Here is a 14,122-nt window from a genome sequence, read left to right on the forward strand (position 1 = left end):
GGCCCATTCACCCCAGAACCATTTGCATCCTGAACACTCAGAAAGCTGAACAATAAAACCTCCCAAACGTCTTCATGTGCAACAGGAAGCTCTGAAGCCCAGATGGTACCTTTCATTACCCTGGAGCCTGATGGACAACAGGGAGGGCGCAGTTCAAGGCATTGGTTCGATTTACCTCGATTAACAATAAAACACTACTTACACACTCTACTGCTGTACAGAGAGCTGTAAGCAATGAGGGCCAGTCATAATTTATGGTGGAAGAGGCATAAAACAATTATACATAAAATACTGTTTGAGTAAACTGGGCATCAAGGTGAAAACATAGATTGACTTGATAAATAGCAAGTTTGATTTTGTTAAAGGTCAGGCTCAATTTAAAAAACAGATCATGCCATTAAAAAATGAAAGAAGTGAAAGCAGACATAGAGAATGGACGTGCAAGATCGGGATTGACATATGTGCACTGCCATGTATAAAACAAATAGCTAGTGAGAACCTTCTGTATAGAGCAGGGAGCTCAGCTCGGTGCCCTGTGGTGACCTAGATGGGCAGGATGGGGTCGCGGGGGTGGGGGGTGGTGGTGGAAGGCAGGTCCAAGAGGGGGGGATATGGGGATATATGTATATGTATAGCTAATTCACTTCGTTATACAGCAGAAACTAACACAACATTGTAAAGCAACTATACCCCAATTTAAAAAATAAAAAAGATTAAAAAATAGGGAACTCTGGCCAAAAAAAAAAAAAAAAGTAAGGAAACCAAAGAGTTCTAGAACTGGATAACAGTTTAGGAAACAAAGACAACATGGAGTTTATAATAAGAGGCACCATGTGACCAAACTTTAACTGTTTCGTATTGTGCTAAGATTTCAGGCATACCTCTCAATATTCAGTTAAGAGTTGAAACCCAATGTGAAATTAAGTAGGCATTGTATTACACTCTCAGAAAAAAAAAAAAAAAACCTAGGAAAACCAAGACATTTCGAGCTTATAGTAAGCCAAGGAGTTACATTAAGCAAAGTGTGGGTTTTAGCTCACTTACCTGCTTGGAGTTACTGTTCACAAAGAAATCCTACAGCCATGGCAGAGGCATGGAAAAGGCAAATCAGATACATGCAGTTCAGAAATCACAGCAACCAATGGGGGAAGGTCAAGGAAATCAGTGACAGGGTAAGAGATGATTTTATGCTCCCAGGAGCAGCAATGAGAGTTGATGAAGATGAGAGTCTGGCTGAAGATACATTGAAGAGCAGGGTACTAAGCGTTCAGGGTAAAGAGAGAAGATGGCATGTGCTGTACACAATTTTCAATGGTGGCAAATCAAATTCAGAAACGAAAGGGCTTTAAAACACCCCCAAAAGACTCAAAGTGGTGAAGGAACAAATCCTCTTTGAAAGGACCACTGGGCTCCATGTATTCAACATGAAGCAGATTTCACGGTTTTCCCTTGAAGCAGAAAATATCAATCAACTCTATCAACCTGAGGGAACTACTCCCATTGTCATGTGCTACCAGCAAAATATGCTTTTTTGACGGGATGGAATAATCTCCTATCTTCTTGTGTCACTAGGAAGGATTAAGAAAAGAAAAAGACAAGTTCAACAATATAGGTCAGTAAAACCAACACTCAGTACTCCCCAAGAGTCCAAACAATGTCTGTGGGCGCTCTGGGTAGGTATGCGGAAAAAGACAGAACTTGCAATTAAGAGACAATAAGTGATTCATGTGCTGTGCAGCCATTGGTGGTCCTGTCCACACTGCCTTGGGGCTGTTCATGCGTATAAGGTCAACAGCCTCTGTTGAAAATAGTTCATAGAAAAGACCTGGAGTGAAGAAGGGAAAGAGGAAGCAGTAATTGACACGTTATGAGAAAGTCACAGCTTTCTTTGCATATTTTTGCCGTGATGGCATGAATAAAGCTTCGGTGTGCAAAACACACCCCAGTTTTTGGGCCAACTACTTACACAATCAGCGTTTACTTAGCAGATTCCTTAAGGCCTCACTGGTCCCGGCAGCACTGCCAAGGCCAATTTTACACAGATGAGCTATTTCACATCATCCTTCGAATGGGAAACAAAATGTATCCTCCCCTTGCTCCACCCATACAAGGGGGGATTACTTTTCTGGAATGGCGTTTAAAAAATAAAGTGATAACCACATGAAACTTTTCTTTCCTCTGATGTCACAGTTTTCTTTTGTCCCTGTTGTAACTGTCAAGTTTTTTACACTGAAAATCCTTAGCACTCTTTCCCTGTAACAGCAGTTTCTCCTTTCAAGGGCAGAAAAAACTGGTGAAGTGAACTCCATGAGGTCATCTTATCCTACTTTTCTCTCTTAAAGAGACAAGTTGCAAGTTGAATTTAGACCCTGCTCTCCCTGTCTGGCCTTCAAGGAAGAAACTTGTATGAAGGTGTCTGGCAACTCATTCTCCCTAAGTTCCCACTGTCTGGAAATTAATCTCTACTGTAGTGGCCTATGGAACCAGGCCACAAGCATTTACTAAGGATGTGACTTGGGGCTCAGTTTCACTATCTGTAAAATGAAGTAAACAACTGTATATTTACTGTATTAAATGTGATATGCATGTAAAGCATTTTGTACAGTACCTGTCACATATTTATGAGCTCCATACTTGGAAGCTATCACACACTACAATTATTCTATCTTTCAAGCCAATGATCAAGTCCATTTTTTTGCCTATTGCCCTACTTTTCAGTTGAGTTGAAGCACAGCTGGTCAAGATCTCCCACTTGTAACCAGCAGCAGCACTAAGTGTAACAGTTAATAGCTAAGTAATGTATCTTATCTTTTGAGAGGTGAGGATGAAGAATGCCATATGAGAGTTAGGTTAATTGGAGATCTTGAGAATCCCCTATTTTAAGAGTCCTTTAATCATCACATTTAAAATAAAATCACAAAGCTTATTAGATGGGGAATGTTAAAAATACTGATGCTCCCAGGACTATTTCAAATAAGTTAACATTCTTTTTGAAACTTTAAATTATTCACTAATTGGCTTGGGCCAAACATGATAGAATTGCCTACATTTGGCTCCACCTAACAGGATGTCTGATTTTTCCAGTTGATTTTTGGTGTAGGGCTTAGGGTTTGGAAAATAAGTAGGAAGTTGGGGCTTGCATTTTCAGGAGCCAGTGCTGATAAGTTCCTATAAATAGGGTTTCACCATGAAATAATGACTCGACATTTCATAGACAATGACAACCTTTATATGGATGGTTCTTAATCTTTTTGAGGTTGAGATCCCATTGTAAATCTGATAAAAGCTGGAGATCCCTCTCCAGAGAAATGCACACACTAATATTTATATAAAACCCTGTATTTGATTAACTATTACCATGTTGTCCAGCTATATAGAACCTGTACCTTATACTTTGGTACTAAGAAAAACCACTATTTACAATTTTTATCTCCTGTCTTCATATGCCATGACTAAGGACAAAGCTTGTTGAAATCAATGTCCTAAATCACATAATTTTTCAATGTAAAACCCAGATATACAGAATAACAAAAAACATAAAGAAAATAAAAAAAGAAATTTCTTTGGCCATTCATAAAAATTCAGAAGATACCACTGACTATACCAAATGGGACCCCAAGAATGACTTGTATATGACATGTTAGTGGAGAGTTGGATTCTGGAGCCTAGGATAGTTATCCTTTGTAACTATTCAAAGCAGAGAGGCTTTGAAATGTTATATCACGTTCTGATAATAGGACCTAGAAAGAAGGGGTGTCCCCAGGCAAAGAGTGGGGAAGAGGAATGGAGATAACCAGCTGTTCATTTGTTGCTCCAGAGATATGTGTGCCTTTAGGTCAATGTAGTACCTTTAGCTCATTTTCTCTCTGTCCAAATTGCATGAATAGGGAGAATGAATTTATAACATCTTGAGATGAAAATTTCCCACAAAACAAATATGAATGTTGTTTAATTGTAACTGAGATAGTACTACTATGCAATGTGCTACATTATGTATTAAAATAAGTCTCTTGTGGCTGGCCTAGAGATCATGTATAGTACAGTTTCAATGAGGAAAAGAGGTTCTGAGATTCAAGACATTGACTTTCAAATGCACTTTTGTAATGTGAGCAGGGGAATAACTGTATGCTATTAAATTCCATTTCATGTGGCACATAAGCTTACATAATCGGCTCACACCTTTGATATCCACACTGGAAAAAAAAAGAATCCTGAATAGAAATAATCTTGTTCTTAAAACTGGAGTTAAAGAAAATCCTTTACAAAGTCTAACCTTCATAATCAATAAAGCCATCAATAAGAACAAAGTGAAACTGAGAATTATGCCACTTGTACACCTGTCTGGACACTGAATACATACTGAGCCATATTTTTATTATCTGTGACATAGGAATAATACTCACCTCAAAGAGTTGGTGTGAAGATTAAATGAACAAATAAGTATCAGTTCCTTGAGAACTAAAAATTATGGTTGATGAGATTGGGGCTGTATATATTATATTCAGCACCAAAAATGTAATGGATACTTAATATTGATTATCATCTTTTAGTCTATATTCTGGTTATTTACAGATTTTCCTCATCTCTGCTTTTATAGTATAAGCTGCATTATAGACGTGTGCAATAGTTTAACACATCTGTGTCCCTTGACATACTTTATATGCAAAGCAGACAATAAAAATATCTGTTGTTTTTAATGATTCAATATTTCTCATATCAACAGGGCACATCTTGTGTGTGTGTGTGTACATTTACTTATATCAAACCTCTCCTACATGTCATTAATCAGTGTTCACCTAAATTATACTAATCTGAAGCTTGAAATTTTTTTCAAAATCTTACTCTGTGTAGTGTTCCTGTTGCATGCACACAGACAATGGTATTCATGGGTTCTTTGTCTCTCTGAGAAATTTACTTGGCCACACAACTGGCTGAAATCCAGAGAGTTTGACCAGGGTTTTATAACTCTGGAGGGAAGAAAGAGGAGAAATCATTGAAAAAAAGGGTTCCCGGTATTCATTTGGGAGTAGAAAAGAGAGCAATTCAAGTGTAACAATAATTATATAGAGCATTGCCAAGACTAAAATGAAAATGCATAGGTCTTGACGTTGCCATTAGTTATGAGACATGGGGACACAATGACAGGCACCCCGTTTCCTTTAGTCTATCCTATGTGTTCCTACTAGTCTGTCTTCATCTTTCGATTTTCTGTCTCTCAACATTCAATAAACTCAATGGAATGGCTCAAATTACCTTCATTTGGGAAACACATTTATGGTTTAAAAATTCTCAGCTCATGTTCTTACACCAAGAGGGGAGACCTACTTGAGTCAAGCTGAGTGGGTGTGCTGAAATTTTTCTCCAGGAAGTACTACTGCAAATGTCACAAATGATTCTACTTAACCAGTCTACTACTTAGTGTTAAGTGCAACCGAAATGTTCTGGTTTATCCTGACTGGCATGACTACTGATTATTTAAACAGCAGTTGGTTGCTAGGAGACAATTACCCAATTGCTAGGCTTTCTGCAACCCTGTCTCCTGGAGCTCTTGAGAACTGTCCACATATTTGTCCCAGAGCATTTTGGCAGCATCCTTCTGCACCTTCTGCTGAAAGCCAGTTAATTATGAGTCATGTAAACTTGGGTCTTTCAACCATCTGCCTTCATAATAAATGCAACCCACGAGCTCAGACTTGAATAGCATCATTTGGAATAACTGCTGTTTTTCCCTTCCTTTTACTTACTTCTCTAAGTTCCCAAACCTTCATCTTAGGCAACTAGAATGGACCAGTATTAGTGACTGAAACTGAAGTAGGAAATCAGCAGGACGTGTAATTAGGTCAGAAGATTATTTGAATCTACCAGGAAACTGGCTATGTCCTAACGTCCTACTTCATGTTAAGGCCCAGAGGAAACTATCGTGGGACGGGAGAGAGAGGAGGCCTGTTGTGGCCATTCAGGAATGAATCTGGTCCAAGTACCTGCCATACAAGAGCTCTCAACACATCTTTTGTTTGTCCCCTGAAAGATAAGTTATCTTGCTTTCAACTGGACAACGTCCTATCTTCTTTTTCTTCATTTTCCTTTATTTGGCATTTATGATATTGTACAAGTTTGCTGTCATACTTTTGGGAGGGGTCCCAGCTGAGTGCTCCTATCTTACAGTCATTCTGCCATGGCAGGCAACCACCTGCATTTTTGTACTTTATTAAAATAGCATTAAGGGCACTGCAGAGAAATATTCTCTCACTTAAGGGAAAATATTCTGACTAAAAGATGTACTACTTTTTCTTTTCAATTTTAGTTGCATCAAAGGCCATTTTGAAAAAGAAAACCCTCAGCTGTTTTTTCTCCCCAGCCTCAGTCCATCTTCTCCCTTGGTGATTGGCAGTTCTGTTTTGAGACACTCTTTCTTGGGAACCAAGCCAAGCCTAAGCAGACTAGGAAGTCTGCTGCTCGTCTGAGGATGCTCCACCCTGGGAATGATTCACACGGGAGTTAAGGGCCTCCCAGCAAAACCCAAGGAAAGCCCCTACGCAGATGCCTGGCATCTGCCTGTTCCTGTTCCTTAAGACACCCTCTGCTCTCATCATTTCTCTCCCTCAGTCACACTTTGAACTTTTCTCCTTACACTCTGAGACTCACTTTTTCCCTCCCAGACTTCCGATTGACTGTTGAAGACCTCAATCCACCTCTTGCTTGTACTTCTGAGACTCTCTGTACCAAGCCACTTTGCTGTGAACTCTACTAAGATGCCCTCTCGAGGGGTGAGAGGTACCGCACAGATGTGACCAAGCTCACTAAGTGACGCTGACTACTTGGCCAGGTTAGTAAGCACCAAATCAAACTGCATGTTCTCATACTATCATGTTGCTCACTTTTCAGAGGCTCCTTGGGTCCTATTTGTTCCACTGCCATCCCCACACTTGCTCAGCCTTCACAGCCCCACTTCTGAGTCGATCGTGTTCAGGACAGAGCAAAAACTTCTTTCTAGGTTCTATCTAGCTGCCAACTTATAGTCACTTACCAACCCCCATACTTCAAAAGGTTCCATTTATTTCAAATAAGCAGTCCACTTCTGATAATAACCATTTGAGATATAAATATTATAACTAAAATAGCTTCAGAAACAAACACTGTGGTGTGACACTACAAGTTAGGTAACTCTCCTACTATTTTCCCCTGGTGGCCCCTTTGACTAAGCACAAGTGACAATAAGATACAGAGCTCCTTCCACCAACAGAGACAGTGTTGTGGAAAGACACCAGAGCATGAAGCTCCCTAACAAGGAGCTTGTATACCTTCAACATGTACACACACATGCGTGCGCACACACACACACACACATAAACTGACAGGAACCTAAACACACATGCAGACCCACACACCATGCTGTCTGCAGGAACATAATAGGCTAGACCAAACAGCCTAGAATTAAGATGCCTAACATATCATGGTTATGGCAGATGGCCCAGGGATCATGCACAAGAACATGACTCCTTAATTATTTTAGCATCTGGAGGGCACATGCTCTTACCTGCTGTCTTTGGTAAGCAGAGAAAGTTCTTTCTAGGTCTTCAAGATCTAGAACTTTGAAGACTTTTGTATCATCAATTTCAGTCCACACTGTTCCTTCCAGTTTGTTCTGCAAACATCAAGTTAAGAAGCGCTGGGGTTTATAGTTAGACACAAAAAGAATAGATGTAGTTATTTTTTTTACAAAGTGCTGCTATCCCAAATTTTTCACTCTACCGGATGCTCAGAATGAGCTGGCTTCAAAAATCGGGTCCCTTGTTTCAGAAGCTTTATCACTTGAATATCTGAGCTAGTGAGAATCCTGAATCCACACTAGGAAATGAAATCACTGGACAGCCAGGGTGGCCCGATCAGAGACAACACAGAGCACTGCTAGTGCTATCCGTTAGAGGGAAAGTTGGAACAAATGGCTCACCTCAGGCAGCTTAGACCAGTTGAAGGATTTCAGGGCGTTTGTGGGCTGAGGAATGTTCTTCTTCTTGAGTGCCAGACCCAGGGGGGCACCAGGAGGTGGCATGACTCCTCCCAAGGGAGGAGGCCCTGGGGGAGGGGGAGGGCCCCCTGGGGGGAGGGGAGGGGGTGGAGGAGGAAGCGCTCCACCAGGCAGAGGCGGGGGTGGTGGGGGAGGGAGGAGGGGTCCGGGCACAGAGGAAGGAAAGGGGCCCCCGGGGGCTCCAGGCGATGCTCCACCGGGGAGTGAAGCGCAGACGGCCCTCTGAAAAATAAAAATAGGAAAAGAGGAGATGAACAGAAGAACTAAATTCACTGGATGATTTTTAAGGTCTGAAACTTTGCCTAACATGTGTATTATGGAGAAATTCACACATCTGAGAATGTGGGCTTAAAGGCGCAGTAAGTTCAGTGGCCTCGTGTGTGACACTCTAGGGCTCGTTTGCAAAGGGTTCACGTGTCTCTCACTTCTGGTACCATCCTCCAGTTTGGTTTTCATGTTAAGAAGCTAATGTGATTTCCTTGCTCTTGTGAGAGTATCTGTATTGGAGAACAAATGCACACCTCCAACCACCTCTGCTAACGTGCACGGTAAGCAGAGGGAACAGGTTGCACCACCACCGTGATGGGTCAGGAGACGGTTCAGGCTCTATTGCCCCCAGCAGAGCTGTCTACTTAAGGAGGGGGGCTCTGGGATAAGGAGGCCTCAGCAGCTGCCAGCCATGGGAGACCCAGCCTGGGGCCCGTGAGCTCACCCTGCTGAGCTCGTGGAGCTGGGCCGTGAGGTCTGCCACCTGCTGCTTCACTTGCTTGTGCTCAGTGGTCTCCTTTTCAAGTTTCTCTTTCATTTTATTCAAGGTCTGCATCATCTCTTCCTTCTCCTGGGTCTTGGCATCGCATTCTCGCTCTTTCTTTTCCAGTTTCTGTTGTAACTCGTTGTGCTCTACACATGAAAACAACTGCACATGAAAACGGTGAACTCTTCAAAGCTGAAGCATTTTCTCTAAACAGAAGATCGATTGAGGGTGATTGTGAGGCTCTTTATTATGATTTATAAAATCATTCCTCTTCTCCATCAAAGGGAGCAACTCATGGGCTCAATGGTGCTCGTGCTTGGAGGGGGCTTCAGATGAACAACTTTATCAACTACATTCTGTAAAAGGCTGAAGAGGCCCTCCGGTCACAGTTCCAAAGATGGAACACAGGCGTGAGCAACTATTTGTGGAGGTGAATGGTGCCTGCTTGGTATTTAATTTAGAATCCTGTCCTAGAAATGGCCCTTTAGTCACACTAGGGAAAATGACTATTAACAGGGCCTCTTTTCACAAGTTAGAAATGAGAACTAGACAAGTCCAGTGTTCATTAGCTGGGTTTGCTGGCTCAGGTCCCACTAGCAGAGGGGCTGAAAGGGAGGATCCTGCCCTGGGAGGAAGTGCTGCTGCCGGACCCAGGGTTTGTCCCAGTGTGGAGTCATTGCTCCCACTGCCCTCGGAGGGCCCCTTGGACTTGAAGTGTTTTATGGCTGGCAAACAATTATTAAAACTTGCGAAAGCAAATGTTATTATCTCATCAAAACACCTTAAGGGTTTTAAGTTAAGTAGTACCTGCTGAGCATGAGAATCACGATAATACGCGGAGAAAAATATTAGCTCTCAGCTGTAGTTGCACTCACTCCCCCAATCCCGCGATAACGGAACAAGGCATCCCGTTTAGCATAACGCTTACTTATGTTGCCAACACACCTCCTGACTCTAGCACTTACAGGAGTAATACTCTTTGGAAAAGAGGACTAATGAAGTTTAGCCTGCAGATTTTCGTTTCAAATACTTGGCCCCAATCCCTAGTCTTTTTATACCAATAAACCCACTAGAGATAGAACCTACTGGGGCAGAGCTATACAGAGCTGGTCTCTATTTCTGAATTTGATAACATTTAAATTCTTGCTTTCTCTGTCTTTTACTTTCTCTCTTCTTAGTTCTCTAAAATCAGAGTTTGCAGAGAAGGGTTCAAGTCGCTAAAATCCTTGGATTTTACCAGCCTTGGAGTTTACCAGCCTTGAAGTTAAGATAACCGCCAACCCGCTTCTACCACTCTGTGGATGCTTCCCTGACTTCTTCAGCGACATCTAAAAACTACCCCACTGCATCCCACTTTCCTTCTTCTATCTCTGTTTCATTCCTCTTTGACAATGTAAGACCTGACTTCCTATTATCGGTCATTAGCCTTTGACAAATCTGGCCAAGCCTCAGAACCACCTGAGAGATTTTGACATTTCAGGACTCACAGACCACATTCCAGGGAGTCTGTTCTATAGATCAGGGGCAGGGCTTAGGAACCTGTGGTTTTCAAATGCTCCTTAGAGGATTCTGATAAAGTGCCCGGTATGGGAAGCTCCAGCCTAAAGGATTATCTCCACAAATAGTCTCCATTTGCTAAGCTTTTATTCAGTACTTACTGGGTATCCGGCACTACAGAGAATTCTCCCCAGATATTCTCCACCTTTCAGGTCCATAGTACTTCCTGTCTCCTCACAGCCTCCACCCTCTGAGAAATTCATCAACAGGTACCCTATTTAATAGAACTTTGCTACTTGACACTTCCAGAGAAGAATGAATTTTACCGACAATATCTCCTTTTTTGCACTCTATGCATGACCTCACTTTAAACCATCCTATTCCTCCAGCTGATCTGGGCCATTTCCTCTTGTACCCCTCAACTGCCTAAATGCTACAAAACTTTCTACCATTTACTAGGCAGCTAATAAATGCCAGGTACTAAGCTAAAGTCCTAATATTTGTCATTTACTCTTCACAACAACCCTGTGAGTTAGATGTAATCTTCACTTTGCAGAGGCAAAGACTGGAGGGGTAAAGGACATGACTTAGCCTACCCACACAGTCAGTCAGGGGCAGAGCTGAGACCCAGACCCAGAGCCCAGCACCGTGCCTGCCCCGTGCAGCCATTCAGTACATACCCACTGCATGAAGGACTGAAATGACTCCAAAGCTTATGTCCTAAGTACTCTCTTCAACTTGCACACCTGAGTCTCCATGCTCTAGGGTATATCCCTAAAGTACCACTCACTGACCATCTTCTCGGGTATAATTCTCTCTTTACCCTAACTTGTTGTCAGTGTCTCTATTCTTTCTATAGCAGTTTCTGGAATTAATTTATAAAAATGTATGTGCAACCTCACTTATTTGAGACCTATCTGAATTCATATGAGGAACCCACAATATAACAGAACTTCATATTCGGTATTTTCTGATATCAGTGGTGAGCCTGCTTTTCTGCTCAATGGACAAAACGTGATGAGAGGAAAGGAAATGCTTCAGCATCTCTTGGACCATATTTTCAACACACTGAATACTATGGTGAGTGCTACTGTATGTCACTGGCTGTGAATGAGTCACTTGGACAGGGAAAAGGAAGTCAGTTAACCAGCATAGTGAAAGAGTAGTGGCCGGGAGTATGACTGTTTTCTCAAAGGGTCCAACTTTAATTTGCTAATATTTTGAAGGAGGGGAAGAGTTATACTTATTCTGTGAGTGGTTTGGCATGGTGACAGGCACAAATGACCGCCCCCCCCAAGTCATTTGATGCTGAGAGTTGATAGCAAAGACATATTGAGATACTCACCAATGGCTGGTCTGTTAATGTTTCACAACATGTACATCTCTAATGGTCAGGGATTTTCTGCATGATTTCTCTTTTTATAACTGGTGCCAAATTAAGGTCACGTGGAGAAATGGGCTGCTGAAACCAAGTTGCCTGTGCTTCTCTTTCAAAATTCTGGGTAATCCCTGGTGTCCCTGATTATAGTTCTTAAAATCTAGTGTGCTTTAAAGAGCAGTTATGGGGAAGGCTGGGATGAACGGTAGTTAAGAAAATTTGAATCAATGAATATTGAACAGTAAATGCTTCAAAAATGCTTCCAAAAATGAACGGTGGTTTAGAAAATTTGAATTAATGAACATTGAACAGTGAATGCTTCAAAAAATGATTATAATGAAAGGATAAAATATTTGGGAATCAACATGACAACTAAGATAGTCTGATTCAAGAAAAACCAGGCAAAATGCCCTGAAAACATGGGGGAGGGGAAAGGCTGTTTATACACCAAAGTCAATGAGAAGCATTAATGCAAATTTCTAAAATATACAGTAAAGAGAGTTGTCCAATAACCAGTAACATGACCTCTTCTCTTGTCAGGACCTCATCATTTACCTTTTCTCATTTTTTCTGCTTGTTCTTTCCACTGCTTAACTTCATTTTCATTAACCAACCTGTATGATAGTTAAAGGAGCATTCATTACAAAAAGCGTAAAAGGCCCATTGCTAAATGCATGCTCTCTAGGTAGAAAAACTGTTTAATGCAGAGAAAGTCCTCAGCATGCCTGAAACCCATTTTAAACCCAGATGTTACATATATATATATTACATGTATACATATAGGAACTCATATCTGACCTCTAGAACATTTCAGTTCTCCCAGCTGCTATTTTGAAGTAGGATAATACAAATGTCTTATACTGGTGCTATTATCTCAAGGGTAGCAAAATAAGAAGAAACTTACATCCGTACGACATTTTTAATATTAAAGTTTTCCAAGGGCGTGGAGTCAGGGTCCTGACCTTTGTCATTCTGGATAACTATTTGCTGTATAATTCTATCTAGGAGTAGCCAGTACTGAACGGTGTTGCCACTTCTCTTGTCTAAAAAAGAAAAGAACGGTGGAGATACTTCAACTGGTTTCAAAACTTGAACGAATATTTTTCAACAGTGGTCACCCGCCAGAGCCACAAAACCAGACAGATGTTTACAACCCTTCCCAACGTTTCTGGAATTCTGACACACAATGACCATTTACGTGATTGAGAGGCACTTTCTGCCCCCTTCTAAATGTGTTGTAAGGCATATATTTATTTTTAAAATCAAAGCGAGTTATAATTCATTTCATTTTGAGAACTTCACAACACCCCTTAAGCTGTGCAGAGACACACTGGGCTGTCACAAAACTAAGGTTTGGAATCCCTGGTGTGCACCCAACCTAAGCCACACTGTTCAGAAGACAGAGCCCTTTGGATGATATCCAAACATTCACAAACACATGCGTTAAGTCACAAACACACTCACAAGGCATTTGGAGGCAGTGGTGCAGGATGGACATGAAGTGAGGGTAAGCTTCACTGTGGGTCAGCCTCTTCCTGGTCAGCTCAAACATCTGAGTAGCACTTTTTGTGTCTATGTGAACCTGTTTCATATGAAAAAGAAATCTAAGTCAAACATCCAAGTTCTTCAATTCCTGCAAGGTAAGGTAAGCAATTACAAGGCAAATAGAAGCGAATCCTGCCACTTAGATAGCAAAACAGAAATCTGACTTTGCTCTTAGGTTACATGTCATCTCTATGACACACATTACAACAGGGACATTTGTGAGCTGCTGAGTCAAATTAGAATAATTGTAAGCACATGTACCAGTTCAAATCTTTTGGCAAATTCTAGTTCATCTTCATTTCGGAGCATTTCAAAAAAATCTAAATGCCTGAAAGACAATTAAAGAAAAACTATTAAAAGTTGAACATCCTACAAACACAGGCACATAGCAATCAGGACATAAATACTAAGGCCTTTCCTAAAATTTCAGAGATATCTCTAAAAGAAGTACGACAACAAAATTTGAATGCCTTCTCTTAACTATGTTCTAAGGAAAGAAGACATCATCTGACTGAAATGAGATCACTACAAGAGACAAATCTGAAAGCCTAGGATGCGCAGCACATAGAAGACAATTCATGAAAGTTTATCAAATCCAAACACAACCAAATCCAGATTCTACTCATGGAATCTCTTTATGGAAAAACAAGCCCATATAACTAACTTGACTGACCACTGAATTAAAGATTACAAAAGAAATGTTCATGCCTTTCACTTATTCATTCAAATACTTATTGAGCCCCTATTATTGACTGGGGAATGATAAGTTCTATGAAGACAAATCCAACAGCATAAAGGGGGTAGAGAATGATGGGAGGTGAGGTGAGGTGAAGAATATGAACACAGTGGCTGGAAAAGGTCTCTGCATGGGAAAAAGGGAAAAAGCGATTTGGACATCTGTGGGAAGATCTTTTAATGC

General features: G+C 41.2%; 1 protein-coding gene across 2 annotated transcripts in view; it reads right to left on the reverse strand.

The window, feature by feature from the left end:
- The window catches only part of DAAM1 (dishevelled associated activator of morphogenesis 1), a 179,173-nt gene that overhangs the window by 45,152 nt on the left and 119,899 nt on the right, over nucleotides 1-14,122 (reverse strand). For both annotated transcript variants that reach the window (XM_082647226.1, XM_082647225.1), the window contains 7 exons: nucleotides 13,465-13,531; nucleotides 13,123-13,240; nucleotides 12,563-12,701; nucleotides 12,214-12,272; nucleotides 8,742-8,929; nucleotides 7,952-8,251; nucleotides 7,538-7,645 (listed from right to left, as the gene is read on the reverse strand). In XM_082647226.1, coding sequence (XP_082503352.1) covers nucleotides 7,538-7,645; nucleotides 7,952-8,251; nucleotides 8,742-8,929; nucleotides 12,214-12,272; nucleotides 12,563-12,701; nucleotides 13,123-13,240; nucleotides 13,465-13,531 — 979 coding nt within the window. The remainder of the gene's footprint in view (nucleotides 1-7,537; nucleotides 7,646-7,951; nucleotides 8,252-8,741; nucleotides 8,930-12,213; nucleotides 12,273-12,562; nucleotides 12,702-13,122; nucleotides 13,241-13,464; nucleotides 13,532-14,122) is intronic.

Source organism: Grampus griseus (genome assembly GCF_964374135.1).
Source record: "Grampus griseus genome assembly, chromosome: 2".
Classification (NCBI taxonomy): Eukaryota; Metazoa; Chordata; class Mammalia; order Artiodactyla; family Delphinidae; genus Grampus; species Grampus griseus.